A 21,057-nucleotide genomic window follows, 5' to 3' on the forward strand; every position below is an offset into this window, starting at 1 on the left:
TTCAGGTTGTTACAGACAATACCACAATCATGCGGTACATCGGGCAAGGGGAAACCAATGTGTACCTGCTTTGCATACTAGCCTTGTTAAATTGGGATGTAGCTTCACAGCACAGTCTCACTCTGTAAGCATCCTGTATTCTGACAAAGCAAAATTTTGTGGCAAACAGGCTGAGCAGGACCAGGGCAGAACCTCACGAATGGAAAGTATATCATGGGTATTCCAAGATTTGATCCATCTGTGGAGATTTCCTCAAGTTAGACCTCTTTTGCCTCCTGTCTAAACTATCAACTAGTAAAATTCTGTTCCAAGACTCCTTGCAAACAAGCCTAGAAGACAGATACCTTCTCTTTATAAAGAAACATTCCTGTATGCCTTTCTGTCCCCACCACTAATATGCAGCATACCTCTGAAGATTCTGATAGAATCTTCCAAAGTCATTGTGATTGTTCTGGCTCAGGCAACAGCATTTCCCTCTTTTGGAAATGTGCAGGGGCAATATATACCACAAGCTTTCTCATAGAATGTATATCATTGCACAAGATCAGAGGTGTTTGATGCACCCCATTTGACTGCTTGGATGATAGTGTCTTAATTCCTTTTAGGTACCTGTTTTCTGATGACATGCACAAAAGCCTGCACTAGAAAATTATATCTTGGCAAATAGAAAAGATCTTCTAGTTGTTGCTAGCAACATAACCGGCATCTATTCAGGGCTAGTTGTTCTCTGGTTTTAGAATATTTGTGTGCATTGCTATCCTGTGGTCTTTTATTGCTCTATCAGGGTTAATTTATTGGCCATTTCAACATGTCTTCCCATAGAGCCGCCTCTTCAATGCAGTGCCATGTCAAAATGTTCATCAAAGGGGTTTGCATAAGAAGCCACCTAGAAGACTTTTGGTACCTCCTTGGGGACTTATTTTTGTGTTAGAGAAGTTAGCATTTGCTAGATTTGAACTGGTTAATCTGACTGACTTGAGGTTCTTAACGTGCAATACAGTTTTGGCAATCAGAGGTCAGAGTAATTTGAGTTGGAAGCTTTTATGATGAGTCAATCCTATCTCATTTTCCACAGGGACAGGGTTTCTTTGAGAACTAATTCTCCTTTTATGCCTAAAGTGGTATTATTGTGTACTTTAAGCCACTCTATCCATCTCCCCATTTTCTTTTCTAGAACCTAAAAATGAGGGAGAAAGATGCAACATACCTTGGATATCCACAGACAACTTTGGTACTATCTTGATAGTTAAGTCTTTCAGTTCTTCAGATAAATAGTTCATTTCTTGTGAAGGTAAGAGGAGGCAACCTTTGTCCAAACAGATTTCCAAATGGTCTAAGGCTATTACCTTTTGTTATATTCACCATAACAAATCAATTCCACACAGGGTCAAGGCTCACTCTACCAGGGCCTTGGTGTCATTTATGGCATTTGGAAGGGGATGGAGTTTAGAAGTATTCTAGAAGCTGCTACTTAGTCCTCTCTCTAGATACTTTTGTAAAGCACTGTAAGCTTGATTACATTTCTAGGTATAGTTCAAGGTTTGCTGGGACCATTGTCAGGGGCTTCTGGACCCTTCTACCTCCCAAATATAGTTGGCTATGGTAATCTAGCTACATAGCTAAGGCTATGGCTGAAGAACATAATATAGTTGTGTAAGTTGAACATACCATAACAGTAGATGTTCGAATGATCCCTTTTGTTGTCCTCCTATTCTGATGTTGCAGTTTTCATAACAGTAGGGAGTAGCTGCCTGCAGCGCCACCGTCCAGCCGGTATACCAAAGTCTTTGTCTTGGAGTGTACATGTGATGTCTGCTACGAGGGCCATAAACCGGCATTAGGTATAAAGGTGACATCTGCACGTACCCTCCTCAGAATTTTTCTGCAGCAGTGATCATAGGATGCCTGTTTGCCAGTTCTGCCTTGCATCGCATTTTATCAGACTACAGTTACGAGTATCGGCACCAGATGACCATTTGGACTGTTCAGATAAGTGCCCCCTGAGGGTTTTTCTTATTTTGCTTGCTGTTTTAGACTTGCACAGGAAAGGGAAGTGTGCTTGTGGGAGACAGATTCCTCATAAGGACACGCATAAGTGTGTTTTCTGTCTAGGCGAGGGCCGCAACCATACATCCTGTTCTATCTGTAAGTTGTTTGTCCCCAAAACACTTCATAGCCAACTAGCGGCTTTTAATCTTTACCTCTAGAATCTGAGATTCAGATGTTTGGCGTTAGGCATGGAAAGAGGAGTAGGCCCATCCAACGAGCTACCTCGGAAGAAGGCGTAGAAACTTAGGCCCGAATTCCAGGCTGCACCTTAGGTGTCCAAACCTCTAGAGGCGATACCAGACCCCGGAGTCCTTTCAGACAATGGTCTCCCAAGCAGGCCCGGGAACCATAATGGAAGCCGGGGTGTGGGATACCGAGGGTATGTCCACTGAGGTATTTCAGCCATCAGAGTCTGATGGCAGAGGGGGATCCATGGCTCTCTTTCTCAGAAGCCCCTGCTCCTCCTCCTATTGCTAGGCCGATGTCCATTTCTCCCTTGTTTACCACACTCTTGAAAAGGAAACAGAAGTCTAAACACGTTGAACCACCTCAGATGTCAGGCTGGGAATCCTTTTCCCAAGGCCTCTTGAAGGCCTTTCAGGCCTTACAATCCCAACAACTCCCACCTACTCTCACTCCTCAACCAACCCATGTGTCTGAGGAGGGGAATATTCATTCTCTGAGGAATCCTGTTATGAGTCTCAAATTGAATCCCGCAAGGAGTTCTTTACTCCAGATGAAGAGGACTCTATTTCTCCAGACTCCCCAAGGGAAGAATTTAGTTTTGGGGATACTATCTTCCTCATGAGGGAACACTTCAAGTGGCAGGCCTCTGAGGACTGAGATTCTAAGAAAAGATACTTTGACCTTCTACAAATGGAGCAGCCTACTCCCTCAGCTGTGCTCCCTTTACTGCTTGCGTTTCAAGATGCATTCTTGGCTGCTTCACAGTCTCCTGACTCGCAACCTCCAGCAGCTAAACGACCAGACAGATTTTATAGGGTCCCCCAGGACACCCAGTTTCTGTACAAGAACTCTTCTGCTGACCCAGCTGTTGTAGCTGTTGCTGCAGACAAGACCTCCAGACAGCTTCATTCCTCTGCTCTTTATCCAACTGATAGTAAATTTATGGACAGGACAGGTAAAAAGGTCTACACATCTTCCACTCTGGCCATTAGGGCCCTGAACTACCAAACCCACATGGCAAGGTTTGTACTTTATACCATTTATACGGCCTCCAGCCTTCTTTCTGAGGTCCAGGACTCCCCCACCAAAGTACAATTAAACTCGCTCTCCTCTCCACAGCCCCACAAGCAACCAGACACTCTAAGTGGAGCTATGATGCTGTGGAAGCTGCTTCCAAAGCTGCTGCTTCTGGATGAGTGCTGTGTCTTTACTCCTGGGTACGGCTACAACCCCTCCCCATGGATGTTCAGACCAAGCGTCTGGATGCTCTGTTAGACAATAAGGCACTTTTTGGACAAGCCTCTGCTGAGCTCCTCAAATCCCTCCAAGAGAAGGGAAGAGTTGCAAAATCTAAAACACCTTTTGATGTCCCCATTCCTAGATATAGATTACCCTCAAAAACCATCCTTTGTATATAGGGAATTCTTTCCCTCAACACAATCCAAGGGAAGTAGGCACCAGAGAAAGACTTCTACCCCTAGACTGTCTTCAAGATCTTCTGCCACTCCCTTTCGGAGACAGCCTGACCATCCCAAGCCCCCTCCACTGTGACTCACCCACCCTGCATCCAGAAACTCCCCTATCCCTCTGTCTCTCTCTCTCTCTCTCCCTCCTGGCTGAAACTTGCAAAAGAACGATGGGTCCTCTCCATCATCCAGAGAGGATATTACATGACTTTGTGGATGCTCCAACCCTTTCAGGGCATTCCACAACCACCAAACAGATTCACCTATTCCCACCCATTATTCAGTGACTCCTAAACCAAGGCACCATATAACCAGTTCCCGCCCCTCAAAAGAGCTCTGGGATTTAATATTCCTGGTCCCCAGGAAAAGAGGGTCCCTGGAGACCTATCCTGGATCTTTCCTTTCTCAATCTTTTCCTTCTCATACTCAGCTTCAAAATAACCTTACCTATTCTCCTGCTTCAAATCCCCCCCCAAGCCTTCATGATGGCTGTAGATCTCAAGGATGTTTACCTACACATCCCCATTCATCCGGATTACAGGAAATTCCTCAGATTTTCTATAGGCTCCTGCCATTTTCGATACTCTGCTTTGCCCTTTGTGAACACACTGGGGCTGTGGATAGATCAAAGTGTCTAGCCCCCTCCATTGCACATTGCAGGACACAGGATATACAAATATATATATTGGTCATCTGTGCACGTCCTCCTGCACCAAGACCACCAACTCCTACTCCTCCATTTGCAGCAAGTGTCACGCACTCTCTTCTGGGATTTACTATAAATGTAGAAAAATCTCACCTAACTCCTTTTCAGGACATGGTTTTTCTGAGATGCAGACTACACACGGACTGCATGAAAGCCTTCATACCAGACCAAAGTATTCAGGAACTCTGTACTTCAACCAGATCCTTTCCCAAACCTTTTTGACATCTAGGGAATTTCTGAAACTATTAGGCCACATGACATCCCTTATACACATGCTGCCTTTGGCAAGACTACACATGTGCAAAATTCAATGGGTACTGAAAAATCTATGGAACCAACAATATTCATCGTGTTTCACTTTTGCAGTCCTAACTAATGGGTTATCCGGCTCCCGGTAACCCTCGATCAGCCAGAATACCAAAGGTAAGTAAAAATTATGTCGGTCGCTGTTGGTTGTAAAGGACGTCAGGGCAGCCGATACAAAGGAGGCAGCCGAAGTCACTTCCTCAGTCTTCCTTGCCACGGAGCCCGAAGCAGAAACATTTCATGCACGAGTGCCAGTTGGCAGTTTACCTTTTTTTGGTTTCGACTACACAGTTGAAGTCTACTACAGCTAAGTACCCCATTGGGGATCTTCTTTTCTTGCCTTAACGAATGTCAGAAAAAGTTAGTAATTGTCTTACCCTATGGAAAGCAGATTCCCCATAGAGATTTTCATTCTTATTGTATTTGTTTAGGCCTTGACCACGACATTCCTAATTGTGATCTCTGTGCCACCTTTAATCTGCATACTATCGTCATCGGGATAAGCTTTTAGCTAAGCATTTTGGAGTTTGGCCTAAGTTTCTCGGTATGGCGTCCTCCGGTCTTCAGGCTTTGGATATCTCCAAGAAACGTAAGGATAAGGACCGCGATAGGCCTCTGAAATTTAAGTCCTGGGATGATGGTAAGATGGTAGTAAGTGAGGCGCCTTTGCAGGCCCTGCAGTCTGGGGAATTACTACCGCAAGCCACGATTGAGACTATTTCAGAGTCCATTAGACCTTCGGCCTCCATTTTGTCTCCCGACCTTATGCCTGTTGCCTCTTCAGCTGGAACTGAAGCCACCAAGGTCTCCGTTCTGCATTCGGACGGCAAGCTTATTCGTTTGACTTCAGCGGTTGCCAGGCCTCCCGAGTCCTTCAGGCTTGCAGGTAAATCTTCCTTTCGTAAGCCTGTGAAGAAGCAGGCTCCAGTTTCTTCCCCTCAGTCCCAAATGGGCAAAATGGCTAATGACCTTTTGACTCTTAGGGGGTTCTCAGCCTCCCCCTTCTAAAAGGAGTAGGGATGTTTCTCCTGTGGTTTTGTCCCTTTCAGGTTCTGATTCTTCCAGCATTTCTGCTGATGAAGAGGAAGTCTCTCAGGTTTTTTCTGCTTTTGAGGCTTCAGATGCAGAGGAGTCCATCCCTTCTGCTTCTCCCCCAGAGGATTTCTCTTTTGGTGATATTTTAAATACTCTCAGGGAGTATTTTAAATGGGAATGTCAGGATTATCCCCAGTCTAAGAAGCGGATTATGGAGTTTCTGGATTTACCTCAGCATATAGCCTCTGGCTATTCCCCCAGTGTTGGAAGTTGTTGATGTTTTTCTGGAGAATTCTTTTACTCCAAATTTGGTTCCTCCTGCTCCCAGGAAACTGGATAGGTACTATAGAGTCCCCTGATGCTCATTTGTGTCTTTTTAGGAACCTGTTAGCAGTTACAGTGGTCATTTCTCAAGGCCCTAAAGGTGTTAAGGCCAATGTTGCCAGAAATCCTGTTCCCTCTGACAGGGAATCTAGGAACCTGGATAGGTGGGGTAAAAAGGTTTATACCTCTGCCACTCTTGCTATTCGGGCTACCAATTGTCTTTTTCATATGCTTAAGTACCAACAGCACACCTTGGAGGCTATTAAGTCTAGGATAACAAGTGTGCCTCATTTGGCGAAGAGTAAGAACATGCAGGATTTACTAAATTCTGCCAGCCTTGTCAATAAGCATTCCTTGCGTTGTGGTTTGACGTCCTTGAAGCCTCCCTCAGGGCTACAGCTACTGGATCTGTTATTAGAAGACCCACTTGGCTCAGAGAACAGCCACTTCCAGAACCTGTCAAGGCTAAGCTTTTTGGATGTACCTTTGCACAAGGACAATTTTTTTGGCAACAAAGAAGAGGAAGTGCTCAAGAAGATGGAGGATAAGGCCAGGTCCATGCAAACTGTTAAGGATTTTCTGCAAGTTCAACATCCTCGCTTTAGCAAGAATTACCCTTCCAAGAGTTGGACCTTTCCTGATACCATCAGACAGAACCGTTCTAGGACTAAGGGTTACAAATCCTGTAGGGTGCAAGGGGTTACCTCTCAAAGGTCTAAGCGTTGGCAGGCTTCCACTTCCAAGGCAGGAATTTCCGAGCCTGCATCTCAATCAAAACACTCTCAATGACTTTTTCCAACTTCTGCCTGTTCTTGCTTGCCTGAAGAGTCCTTTAGGGGGAAGGCTGACTTTTTGCAGATGTCTGGGCCACTATCACGGACAACAAATGGGTGCTCAGAACGGCGTCCCTAGGGCACAAGTTTTCTTTCCACACCTTTCCATTTTCCAAAGGATTCCCGGACGCTTCTCCAAACCAAAGGGCAGAAGTAGCAAAACAAATTTTGTCTGTCTCATCTGGGAGCAATAGAACCACTTCCTGCTTGGCAGGTGGGCCAGGGCTTTTATTCCAGACTTTTCCTAGTTCCAAAAAAGAAGGCGCCTGGCGTCCTATTCTAGATCTATCCATTCTGAACTCTTTTCTAGTAATTCCAAAGTTCAAAATGCTCATTCTGCATCATTTGCTGCCAGTGTTAGAAAAGGATTCCTGGCTGGTAACCTTGGATCTCAGAGGCTTATCTGCACATCCCTATCAGGGAAAGTTGCAGGCAGTACCTTCGTTTCAGGGTGGGCAAGCAACATCATCAATTCTCTGTGCTGCCATTTGGCTTATCTACTGCTCCCAGAGTTTTCACAAAGTGCCTGGCTCCAGTCATTACTTTTTGCAGGCAGAAGAAAATTCAGATTTATCCATACTTGGACGACTGTCTGATTCAAGCACATTCTCAGGAACAGCTGTTAAAGGATCTAGAATTTGTAAAGACTCCTCTCTCTTCTCTGGGTTACACTCTCAACGAGGAAAAATCAAAAATTGTACCATCCAAGGAGATAACATTCCTGGGAACGAGTCTAAACAGCTGCCCAGATGATACATCTCACCCAGGAGAAGCAGTCAACTCTCTGTTTATTTCAAGGACTTGGCAAGCCTATCCCAGCTCCATGCAAGGAAATACCTGCAAGCTCTGGGATACATGGCCTTTTGCATTCACATGATTTTATATGCAAGGCTGCATATGAGGAAATTGCGATGGTACCTCAAGAACATTTGGTGTCAACACACACAGGACCTGGATATGATTATTCCTCTGCTTCCATGTCTGCAGACAGAGTTTCTGTGGTAGGCAGCAGCCTGCCTACAAAACAAAGGCATGCCTTCTCACCCACCTCCTGCCACTCAAGTTCTTACTACGGACGCATCGGACTACGCCTGGGGAGCTCACCTGGATGGCAGATGCATACAGGGATGTTGGAATGCCCAGCAGATGCACCTGCACATAAATCTAAAGAAGTTGATAGCCGTTCAGCAGGCCCTACTAGCTTTCAGTCCTCTTCTTTCCCCAGGGACCCTGCTTGTCAGAACAGACAACACCACAGTCATGTGGTACTTCAACAAGCAGGGAGGGACTCGATCTTACCCCTGTCAGGCAGAGCATGACTCTCTGGTCCTTAGCAGCATCCCGGGGCCTGCATCTTCTTACTCTGTTTCTTCCAGGAAGACTCCATGTTTTGTAAGACCAGTTGAGCAGGCTAACTCTGGATCCTCCTGAGTGGCAGCTGAATAGAGCAGTCTTTTACAGAATCATTCAACTTTGGGGTACACCTTGGGTGGATCTTTTCTCCTCCCCAGACAGCCATCTTCTACCTCTTTTTTGCACCAGACAGCATCACAAGAGAGCCTGGAGAGTGAATGCTCTGTCCTTCCCTTGGACGCTGCTGTCAGTTTATGCCTTCCCTCCTCTTCTTCCCAGAGTATTATTGAAGATCAGGGATGTACGACCAAGGACTATTCTCATAGGTCCGGACTGGCCCAGACAGCATTGGTATCCACTACTTCGCAGTTTCTTCCAATTTTTTCTTTGGCATCTTCCTCTGAAGCCAGATCTTTTGGTTCAGGAAGGGGACACATTCTACATACTCATCTTCAGTCTCTCCACTTGGCAGCATGACTCATTGTGTGACTCCTTCCTTTTCTTCTTCCCTTCCTCAGCAGGTGGTTAATGTGCTGAAGGGAGGCCAGGAGGCCTAGCACTAAGAAGTCCTATGCTGACAAATGGGAAAGGTTCTCTCATTGGATGCAGGCTAAAGGGCAATCTTCTCATCCTACCCTTCCTCTCATCCTGAAATACTTGGCTGACTTGCTTCAGAGTGGTCTTTCTTTTTCTTCTATCAAGATTCATGATTCAGCCATTTCTGCTCATTATTGGAGCAAACCCATTCTCTCATCCCCTGATGAAAATGTTTCTCAGAGTTGCTTGCAACTTAAAACCTCCCAGAAGGGCACCTACTCCAGCCTGGGATATTAATTTTGTTCTAGAGAAACTCTCTCTCCCTCCTTTTGGGCCAGCTGCCACTGCTGATTTAAAGTTTCTCTCTTGGAAGAGACTGCCTTCCTCTTGGCCATTACTTCAGCAAGGAGGATTTTGGAGTTGCAAGCCTTTATGGCTGTGGAGCACTTTCTTATTTTCTATGCAGATAGGGTCTCTGAGAACCAACCCTTCCTTTATGCCTAAGGTGGTTTCTAGCCTGACTCTTAATCAGTCCATACACCTTCCTACCTTCTTTTCTAATCCTCGAAATAGAGGTGAAAGGATCCTACATTCTCTTGATGTGCACAGACAGCTCAGGTTTTACCTGGACAGGACTAAAGACCTTCGGAAAACAGTTATTGGTCAGTTTTGCCCCTGGAGCCCAGGGCAAGGCCATTTCTAGGCAAACAATTTCTAAATGGATTGCACATTGCGTTACCTTTTGTTATTCCTTTCATGGCAAGGCTCCTCCTCAAGCTGTTAGGACCCATTCCACTAGAGCAGCTTCCACTTCTGCAGCCTAAGGGGTGTCCCTACTAAAGACATTTTGGAGGCTGCCGTGTGGTGGTCTGTTCACACTTTTAACAAAACATTATAATTTGCCTCTGTTTTCTAGAGCTAGGGCAGGGTTTGCCACTGCTGTGTTGCAGGGCATTATCTCTAACCCTCGATTCTGTTAGTTCCTCCTCCCTTTTCTCTGGGCTTTGGTAATCAACCCATTAGTTAGGACTGCAACAGTGAAACACGATGAACATAGTACAGTTGTGTACACTTACCATAAATGCAGATGTTAGTGTATTCAGTGTTGCAGTCCTGGTCCCCCCCCCCCCTCCTTTTTTTTAGTCCTCTCCTCTTTTCCTGAGGTAGAGGCTATTTTGGATATTATTTGCCAAAATTGTGTTTGGTTTAAGCCATATTTTCTGGGGGCTCCTGACTGTTATGGCAAGAAAGACTAAGGAAGCGACGTTGGCTGCCTCCTTTGTATCGGATGCCCTGACGTCCTTTACAATTGACGGCAACCAGCATTTTTACTTACGTTTGGTATTCTGGCTGACCGAGGGCTACCGGGAGCCGGATATAACTCATTAGTTAGGACTGCAACAGTGAATACACTCGAACATCTACATTTATGGTAAGTGTACACAACTGTACTTCCCCAGCCCTTGGATGTGCCCCTCCTACTCCTCCCTTGCTTAGAGGGAGATCCAATGGTGGATATCTGCAGTATAGACCAACCCAGGGCTCCACCTTCAGACCTCAGCTCCACTTCAATCCCTTTACACCGATGCTTCGGACCTAGGATGGGGGTCAGTGTTGCAAACAACTCAACAACACCTCTCAGTACAAGGCAAATGGTCCACTCTAAAAGTAAAAGACCACATCAACATCAAGGAAATGAGAGCCTTACTGTTAGCTCTACTAACATTCCAACCCTCTATCCTGCCAGGAACCTTAAAGGTAATCACAGACAACATGACAGTCATGTGGTACATAAACAAGGAGGGACCAGGTTATACCCTCTATGCAGACTGGCCATTCAGATTTGGAATCTAGCAGACTCCCTCAGAGTACACCTGTTGGCCATGTATATCCCCTGTCAGTAGAATGTGATGGCAGGCACACTCAGCAGAACCTCAGCCCCCTCTCACGAATGGATGCTACAGAGGGAGCTTTTCCTAGACCTGATACACAGGTGGGGTATTCCACAATCAGACCTCTTTGCCTCCCCAGACAATAGGCAGATGCCCAACTTCTGCACAAGGAACCCACACCCACAAGCGTGGAAAGTGGATGCCTTCTCCTTTTCATAGGGGAGGGGATGTTCCTGTACGTCATCTCCCCTTTCACTCTGATCCAGGAAGTCCTCCTGAAAATTCAGAGGGACAAACCAAAAATCCTACTGGTGACCCCCTTTTGGCCAAGACAGCATTGGTTTCCTCTCCTTTTTTCTCTAGCCAAGGGCAATCACCACAGGTTACCCCACAGGATAGACCTGGTCACACAGAACACACGGTCTCTGCTACACCCGCAGGTGAAAAATCTAAAACTGACCTTATGGGTGATGGACTCCTGATCCCTTACAGACACCTTTACTCAGAGGACATACTTAATGTTCTGTAGGAGGCCAGAAAACCCAGCACTAGGAGAACCTACGTGGCTAAATAGCTCAGATTCACCAGTTGGTGTCATAGGAACAAGCAGGACTCCCTCACTCACTACCTCTATCCCTAGGGTCCTGTCCTACTTCTGTGAGCTACTCCAAACAGGACTGACATATTCCTCGATCAAAGTCCACTTGTCTGCCATCTCTTCCTGTCTGCTCTTTTCACCTCCCCTGGCATCCAGACTGGAAGTCTAACTCTCTTTAAGAGTAGTCCCGTACATCAAACCCCCACGGAAACCCATCCCTCCTCCGTAGGATCTAAACTTTGCATTAGAAAAGCCAACACCGTCTCCTTTTTAACCAGCACTTTCTGCTTCTCTGAAATTTTGTACATTCAAAACAGTTCTGCTAGTTGCCCTCACATCCGCCAGGAGGGTTTGGGATCTAAGCCCTGATGGCCACATCCCCCTACCTAGTCTTTCACAGGGGCAGTGGTGCTCAGGACTAACCCCCTCATGCCCAAGGTAGTTAATGAACTCTCGAATCAAACCATTCACCTACCTGTCTTCTACCACCATCCTCAAAATGCTCCAGAGAGGACCCTTCACTCTCCAGACGTGCACAGATAACCAATATATTACCTAGACAAAACCAAAGACATCAGGATATCACAACAATTATTTGTTTCCTTCCATCCCAGGGCACTAGAGAAAGCTGTATCTAAGCAAACCATTGTATCATGGATCTCCAAGTCCATCTCCTTCTGCTACTCCCACCATGGGAAAACCTTACAAAGCAGTATCAAACCACATTCCACCAGAGCAGCTGCCTCTTCTGCCTTTTTAAAGGCATTGATTCTCCTATTTTAGAAGCAGCCACTTGGACCTCAGTGCACACCTTCACCAAACACTACAAGCTGGACAAGGCATCTCATGCTAGAGCTGGTTTTGCCAGAACTATCCTACAGGGCCTTCTGGACCACAGAAACCCTTCCTCCTCCCAGGATCATACTTAAAGCTCTGATACTCTCCCTACTGTTATGAATACTGTAACATCGTATAGAAGGACATAGAATAGTTGTAAGACCTTACCATAGATGTCCTTCTCTTCTATGTTGCAGTATTCAGTCCCACCCTCCTACCCCCTGTTTCCTGCTTCTGCTGTAGCAGGTATTTTATGAACACCTGTGGCCATCTTCTTCCCCAAGTCTCTACCTACATAGCCTTATTACTGCCCTGGCAGTAGCAGACATGCAAGTCTAATGGTTTCAGTTAGGACCCTCCTGAAAAACCTCAGGGGCACTAGTATATGTAGCAAACAATTCTGAGGACGGTACTTGCAGATGTCACCTTTATACCTCACGCCAGTTTATGGCTCTCATAGCAAACGTCTCACACACCCTCCAGGACAAAGACTTTGGTATACTGGCCAGACGGTGGCGCTGCAGGCAGCTACTCACTACTGTTATGAATACTGCAACAGAGAAGAGAAGGACATCTATGGTTATGGTAAGGGCTTACACAACTATTCTTTTTTGGTGTGTTTTTTATACCATGGTTTGGAGATGTATATTGTGTTCCTAGCATTGTCCTTTTAGGCCTTTGCCTCCCTGTTTCTGCTGGCAGGAAAGCTCTGAAAAGCTTCATGACCAAACTTGTCTTGTTAGTTCAGCTTGTGCAACTTTGTAGTTTGGGCTAGTGGAAGGTGTCTTGAACCTTTGGAAGCTGGTCATCTGTTACATCCTTGGTAGGATGTAACCCTTACAGCTAAGGCTACTGCAGCATTGATTACTCGAGCACCTACTGTTGTAAGTTCACCTTATTTTTGTAGTACAGTTAGTGTCCCCCTGTTTAGACGGTCTTCATTTGTTTTCCCAGCTGCCCATTGTGAGTTTTGGTCACGGATTCCTTGGTCTCCCCATAGTCATCATTTCATTACTACTTCCCTCTACTTGTTGGTAGAACACAAGATGAGGTGATGTTTTTTTTCTACCTTTTACATTCATGTGTTCAGCTTCTTTAGATTTTCCTTTATCTAATTTTCTTTTGCCTTTGATAGGGTATAGGTGGAATCTATATGAAGGACAAAAGTGAACTAAAACACCTCGCTAGTGGTAGTAAATATATGTTGCCTGATTGCTGGTTTGTCCTTCACAGCCAAAAATTTCAAACTGTTCTTGTTGATTTAGTACAAGACCAAGAATGGTTGCAAAAAGTAACAAGCATCTCTAGTTCTTTGTAGTACTTGATAAGCAAGAGGCAGAAATATAGTTTTGGCTTGTGCTTTAATGTACAGAGGTTCAGATGACCCTTTGATATCTCTAAACAAGTATAGTCACAAGATGGAAGAGTTGATAATCTTGAATTGTTCTGTGTTCAAAATGTTAACATTTTTTTTTTTAATTCCCTTTAGGGCAGTTACTTCTGCACAGATGACGTGAAGGGACTCATTCTCCATTTCTTGCAACAGTTAAGTCATTGCTTTCACTTATTTGCTGCTTCTGCCTTTTTCTTCTGGGATGTTTTCCTACTGAGCTCTGTCCTCCAGTGCAACCAGTTTACGACACACATTACTGCATTACCCCACACACTGCTATTGTCTTTTTGACCTCACTCTTATTTTTGTTTTTTTTTTTGTATTTTGATTAAACTGTCCAAATGTATGATCGAAACATCATGTATTTGCTCTGTTTTGTTTGCCCTCACATAGCCAAAGTTAGCAGTATTATGGAAGATTATCTCCGAGTACGTGATCATCTTATTAATATTAACAAGTGCAGTGGTTTCCAAGTTTGCTGACATGTGACTCAGATGTTTTGGTGCTCTCGTCTCATTTCCAGGCTGCCAGTTTGTAATAGTCTCTCTCTTACTTAGGAGACATTCCCCCACAGACTCAGCATTCATCATAAAACAGGAAAGGCAGCCAAAGCACATCAGAAGTCCAATTGGATTGATTTTTTGACTAACATGGTAAAGAAATGAAGATGTCACAGGTGCTTTACTCAGTTTAAGTACTATCCATATTAGTAATTTCCATGGAGTGGAGATGTTGGCCATAAGCGGGGGCATGTTCATATGTTCTGTTAGGCGTGATAATCAAATATCCACTTAAAACAAAATTTCCACACACTGTATATGATGATGCAGCAAATCATCCGTATTGAACATCGGCAGTTAAAGTTGAGCATGTTTGTATAGCTATACTTTTAACCTGTTTATATGCCTGGTTATTGGTGTCCAGTTAGAAATTTGTGGTAGTGTCCCCTGGTTTTGGATACTGCCATGGTTGCACTCCCAGGGGGTGGTGTCTACGTTGTTGTTGCGTTTTTCGGCTTATCCCGATTAGGGGTCACCACAGAGGAACTCTGGTCCGCTAATGATTGGTAGTTGATTTTTACGTGCCGAGTTACCAGCCCTGACGCACAACCTTCAACGAAGGCACGCCCATTCATGCGTGCCTCCACACACAAGACACTCTAGCTGTGAATCTATCTCAGTAAATTGGAAGAAGTGAGCCCAGATTTATGCTGAGCTTCTTTCATTATAGTAAGTTGGGCCATTTCTTTTGCAGCCTGAATCTTATTGCTGTATCAAATACAGACAAAACCCTTTTGCACCTTCCAGGCTTTAATGATGGCCACTGTCGGGTCAGTGCTTTTTCAGCACCCAAAGGTATGTGTGTTGTAGGACTGGGAGGTGTCAGTGCCTGCAGTTACCATGAACTTGCAGATCTTATTTTGATACTGGATGTTTATCACCGGGCTGTGTAGTGAGCACAGTCCCACTTGTTTCATCGTGGTCTTTATCACTCTTGAACAGTAAAGACTGTGACATGTCCTTTGGTGGTGAAGTGGATAATCTGTCTGTTTCTCCCCTCCCCTCAAAGAAAAAATAATGGTCTTACATAAAACACCTGGAGCCTGAGAGCAGTATTTCTTGCCATGAAGACTTTAAAGGAAGAAATGAGGCTAGTATCTTCCTGATGTATTTTGATCGTCATTGTGGCACATAGGCAAATCTCTGACCTGCTTGACTATTTCCCTTATGCAGGCTGTGGGTCATTGCCATGTCAACCTTTCACACATGAAAAACATAAAAATGCTTGACTCCTTGGGGTTTTTTTGTGGAGGTCAGGGCCTTGCCTGATTTAGTACTGGAAATGTCACTGTTGAGATCATCTCACTTTTGATGTAAGGGTGGATACAACCCTCTACCTTTTATGTTCACTGCGTTTAAGGCAAAGTAAAATTGAAGTGGGCACATTCTGTCTCCTAAGCACATTCTTGCAAGTGTCTGTTTACGCATATATTCTCAGTCAGAAAAAGCAAAATCTTGTCTGGTTCCCAGTGACCAAGACAAATGTAGGTTCAGAGACTCTGGTCCCTTGTAGCACAAGCCAAGGAAGAGTGCCATTTCCCCCACCCACCTACATACATGCATTGACCTGAGATGACAAGCTGGTTTCCTTCTAGGAACGCTGCTTCTGTTTGGATACCTTGATCTTGTTGGACCCTCTGGCTGGAATGTTAGTGAGTGAAGCTGCTTTGAAACGTACTGTGTATCTGGCTTTTTCTGAGGGGGGAATTTTCCTTATTTGGATTGCCTTATATTTTGCTAGGATTGGTTAGCATGCATGTGCTACCCTGAAGCACCTGTGATTTGGGTGACAGTTATTTCATAGTCAAGATGCAATTATCTACTGATGTGAAGTTGTTCAATCTTGCCGTTCATTCTTTACTGATAGGTTCGAAGCTGATCCCTCTGCTCCGATACAGCCAATTGCAAAGCTCAAGGTCTTCAAATAGCTCGAGGCCAAGTCCCTATCCTATGATGCACCTGGAATTAGATCTAGTTTGCCGCTGCAACATATCAGAGTTCTGCTTTAGCTTGGTCCAGTACAACTGCTTTTTTCATTATTACTTAAAAATATTTGCTAATTAAAGTAGTTTAGTAGAGTTTTAGAAAACTCTCATAGCTTTTGGTGTGTGTACCTACTTTAATCCCTTCCCTTTAGTGTGTTCCAGTTGGCGTCTTGGTTTGGCCTAGTTTAATATTTTCTCTTTATATATACATATATTAGTGCGTTTTATTTAGTAACCTTTTGTCACAAGTTTTTCTAGATAAGTCATAGTTATTGGTGTGTGTGTTTAGCCTTAGATTTTTTAGATAAGGCTTAGTAGTTTTACTGTTGAAGCTTGTTATAGAATAGATGAGGCTTGTTTTCTTTTAGCAGCTATCTTCTTTTATTGCATAGTCTGCTTTGATCTTCTTATGTGCTTTAGACAGACTTTTACTGTCAGTTTGCATTTGGATTAGTATACTTGTGTGTGTTTGTATGTGTGAGACTTAGCCTGCTTTTTTAAGGCTTGTGTGAGTAATTACTGTTAAGTTTTTCTGTGGTGACAGTAATTTTTTTGGATTATTATGGCTGACCAAGACAAGCATACAAAGTCTGGTTTTAAGAAGTGCACCAAGTATGGCCAAAAGATGTCGGTTACAGACAGCCACTTAAATTGCCCTGCATTTGCAGGATAGCTGTGCTATTTGCCATTCTTTCCTCAAGGGTCCTGCAGGAAAGGAAATGTAAACTGGATTGACAAGAGGGTTGTTGAAACGGTCATTTCAAGAAGCTTTGAGTGACCATGATGGATCCAGTAAGTAGTCAGTCTTTTAAGACTTCGGACTCAAAAAAAAAAAAAATCTAAGAAATCTTCAACTTCGGCTCCTCTGCCATTGGAACTGACTGTCTTTAATTTCAGAGCCGGTCCCCAGTCTTGGAACTGGTGTCTGAAGCTCCTGAGAGTCCATTACTGCAGTCGGTACCACCTTCGGTGTACTCTTCTTGGACCTCTGTCAGCCTTTCAGATCTGGATGTGGATAGTGTGGTGCAGAAGCTGTTGTCACTGACCTTGGCAAAAATTTTATCAGCTTCGACCCAGTTGGCTTCGGAGCTGAAGACCATTACTCCAGCCCAATTTATTTCTCCTCCAAGTCGTGCTGGTCCTTCGGAGCCGGAGGAGTCTGACCTGTTGAAAGTGGAACCCTCTGAGCAGACACCTGTCCCAGCGTCTTCGGCTCTGTGCACTCCGATGTCCTCAGTGCCAGTCGAGGACTCTAGGAGCCGATACTCTCTGGTCGGGTCCGGGGAGGATAGTTGGACCGACTTGTCAGTTCTGACTCTGCCTCTTGGGACTTTGGCTTGGATGAGCCTGGCTCCTACCTCTTGTTCAGAGCCCACTGTCCTAGCTCCAGGGGTATCGATGGTGTCTTCGGATCTGTCGGTTCCCTCACATCCGATCAGAGGTGCTTTCAATGCCATGAGAGAGTAATATCTCCTAAGACATCCTCAACCTCAGGTCTGGCTTCCTCCTCCCCAAAAGCGCCTGTGGCTGCTTCTGCATCACACATATCCTGACCAAGTGTAGAGACCCAGAGCCTCAGGAAGGCCCCATTGGGTGGCCCTTGCTCTTCCGAGACCTCACCAGAAGCTCCCACTGATAAGGTTCCCAAGAAGAGGTTGTGTAAGAGGAAATATCTAGACTCCCCTCAGGAGTCTGTAACATCAGATACTGACTTAGATGAGTCAGAAGGGTCCCCGTCTGAAGATCTCATTTGCTGAAATACCTGAAATCCTTGGGCAGAGGGGTGACTGGCAGCCCAAAAGCCCTGCTGAGGATGAGTCCGATGTTCTTTGTGTTTCACTGTTACAGTCATTGCATTTGGGTTATCTGCTTCCAGTAGCCCTCAGTCGGCCTGATTAACAAAGTCTTGGCTCCTGCGTCGGTTGCTGGCTCTTCTGTGATGTCAGGTCATCAGGGGTATACAACATGCAGCAGACGCCATTACATCAGTCTTTCTTGCCATGCGGTGCCTGAAGCAGAGGAAGTTCGCAAGTGCTGGTCAGCCGACTCCTGAAATTTTCGTTTTCGAGTTTCAGAACCGAAGTCGTCAACTAAAGCCAAGTACCCCATTGAGGTAACTTTTTTCTTTCTTTCTTGCTCCTTACCGATGTCAGTAAAAGTTAATTGCATTTCTTGTGGAAGGCAAATACCTCACAAAGATTTTCATTCGTACTGTATTCCTTGCCTAGGCCCTGACTATGACGTACCTTGCTGTCGGTTTTGTGCCTTATTTAATCAACGCAATATCAGTCATCTGTATTTTCGCTTCTAAATATTTCTGTTCTCTGTTCAGTTATCCAGAAATGTTATCGGTTAGCCATCCGACTACCGGAATTCCGAAAAAGCGCAAAGATAGACAGAGAAAGGCCGCCTAGGTCCAAAGCTGCTGACGACGCTTCTAAGCCAGTTCGCCGGTACTCAGTGAAGTGCTTTCGCAGCCCCTGATACCTGCTACTTCTGATTCGCAGGCCTCTACTGAGACCCATTTTGAGTCCGGTATGCTGCGAGATGCTTCAGCTGTGGACCCTGCGGATGTCTCTACCTTGGATGGGTCTGGAGCCGCTGTGCAGGCACCAGCTTCTGAGGGTGTATTCAGGCCTACGGACTTTCATATTAAACCGACGCCTCCATCTTCTTTAAGGCCTAAACCTCGAACCATGCCTAAGAAACAGACGCCCAGGCCGCATGCACAGGCCTCTGTGCCTAAAAAACAAATAAGAATGGCTGAAGATCTTAAAACTCTAATCAGGGGAAGCCAACCACCCCCTTCTAAGAGACCTAGGACTGAATTTGTTTATGAATCTTCTAACAAGGATTCTGATTTTTCTGATTCTTATGATTATCTGGATTTACCCTCATCTACTTATGAGGATTCTGAAGCAAAAGACTCTATTCCTTCTGCTTCCACTCTAGAGAATTTTTCTGTTGGTGACACCTTGCACACTTTAAGGGAACATTTTCACTGGGAAAGCCAGGATTTTTCTGATACAAAAATAGAGGCTTAGGGGATTTCTTCTGCCTCAGCATAGACCTTTAGCTATACCTCCTGTACTAGACATTGTTGATGCCTTTTGAGAATCTAGTTTGGCCCCTGATTCTTTGCCTCCTGCTCCCAGAAAACCTGATGGATATTACAGGGTCCCTGATTCTCACAAGTTCCTTTTTTTAAATCCTATTACGGATTCAGAGACTGTTTCACAGGGACCCAGGGACATAAAGGCTTCCACTGCTAAAAATCCTACCCCCTCTGATAGAGACTCCAGAGCACTGGATAGATGGGGGTAAGAAGGTTTACACTTCTGCAACCTTGGCCATTAGGGCCTTAAACTGTCAGTTTCATATGTTGAAGTATCAACAACATGTTATTGGATTGCTTAAACAGAAAATGATTATGATTCCTGACTGTGCTGAAAATAAAGAATTACAGGATTTAATGCATTCTGCTGAACAGGTTGGAAAACATACTTTGCAATGTGGATTTGATTCATTAGAGGCCTCTTGCAGGGCTGCTGTCACTGGGTCTGTACTCAGCTAAACTGTTGGAAGCTAAACTGTTGGATGCTCCCTTAGATCAGGACCGCCTGTTTGGCAACAAAGCTGAGGAAGTTCTCAAAAAAGATGGAAGATAATGCTAAATCTATGCAAACTGTTAAATATTTCTTACAAGTCCAGCCTCCAAGATTTAGTAGGTATTGGCTCTCTAAGACTTGGTCCTTTCCGGCCCCTTCCAGGTCTTCTCAATCCAAACCCAGACACAGCAGAAACCCCAGGTTTCAGTCCCAGGGTACACACAAGACTAAGCAGTGGGGTGCTTCTAGATCCAAATCTGGGAGTTGTAAGACTCCCCCTATGGATAACTGTCTCAATGACTTGCTCTTAAAACTTCCAAGCACTTCTCAAGTGAATGCTACTTTAGGCGTTAAGATTGGTCTGCAGGCCAAAAAGTGGGAACTCATTACCCACTACAAATGGGTCTTAAATATAGTGTCCCAAAGGATACAGGTTTCACTTCCACACGTTACCAACACCAAGGGGGTGGCCAGATCTACCCCCAAATCAGTTGGCAGAGACCCAAGAGCAAATACTTTCTCTCTTAAACATGGGGGCTATTCAGCTGGTACCAGAAGAGGAAAAGGGACAAGGTTTCTATTCGAGACTTTTCCTGGTACCCAGAAAAGGCAATTCCTGGCATCCTATCCTGGACCTTTCTATTCTAAACACCCTTTTGGTGATTCCAAAATTCTAGATGCTGACTTCACCAGTTGCTCCCTATGCTAGGCAAAGATGCTTGGTTGGCAACACTAGATTTAAAAGAAGCATACCTGCGCATCCCTATCGGGGAATCTTGCAGAAAATGCCTGCGCTTCAAAGCAGGCTACACGCACTATCAGTTCTCTGCACTGCCCTTTGGCTTATCTACTGCTCCCAGGGTATTCACAAAGTGCCTAGTTCTAGTCATTGCATTTTGCAGGCAAAGAAATATTCAAATATACCCATACCTGGACGATTGTCTAATTCAGGCAGAAAGCCAGGACATACTTTTGAATCATCTGGCCTTTGTACAAAGGGTGTTGTCTGGGGTAAACCATAAACAAAAAGAAATCTCATCTGGTACCCTGTCAGCAAATTATATTCCTGGGAGCAAGCTTGAATACAACTTCCCAGATGGCTTTCCTCATGCCAGAGAAACAGATTCATTTGACAACTTACTTCAAACAAGTGGCCACAAAAACACTGCTATCTGCAAGGCAAATACTGCAAGTCTTGGGGTTCATGGCCTCCTGCATTCTTCTAATTTCATATACAAGATTGCATATGAGAACTACAGTGGTATCTAAAAAGCTTATGGTGTCAACATTCTCAGGATCTAGAAGCAGTGATAACTATTATACCTTGCCTACACCTAGAGTTCCTTTGGTGAGCAGAGGCCTGCCACCAAAACAAGGAATTACCATTTA

General features: G+C 44.8%; 1 protein-coding gene across 1 annotated transcript in view; it reads left to right on the top strand.

Annotated features, from left to right (window-relative positions):
* The window catches only part of NXF1 (nuclear RNA export factor 1), a 1,877,750-nt gene that overhangs the window by 1,310,626 nt on the left and 546,067 nt on the right, over positions 1-21,057 (top strand). The window contains exon 11 of the mRNA XM_044075370.1: positions 13,612-13,667. Coding sequence (XP_043931305.1) covers positions 13,612-13,667 — 56 coding nt within the window. The remainder of the gene's footprint in view (positions 1-13,611; positions 13,668-21,057) is intronic.

The sequence above is a fragment of the Protopterus annectens genome, chromosome 6.part1 (assembly GCF_019279795.1).
Source record: "Protopterus annectens isolate FY-2018-M chromosome 6.part1, PAN1.0, whole genome shotgun sequence".
Lineage (NCBI taxonomy): Eukaryota > Metazoa > Chordata > Ceratodontiformes > Protopteridae > Protopterus > Protopterus annectens.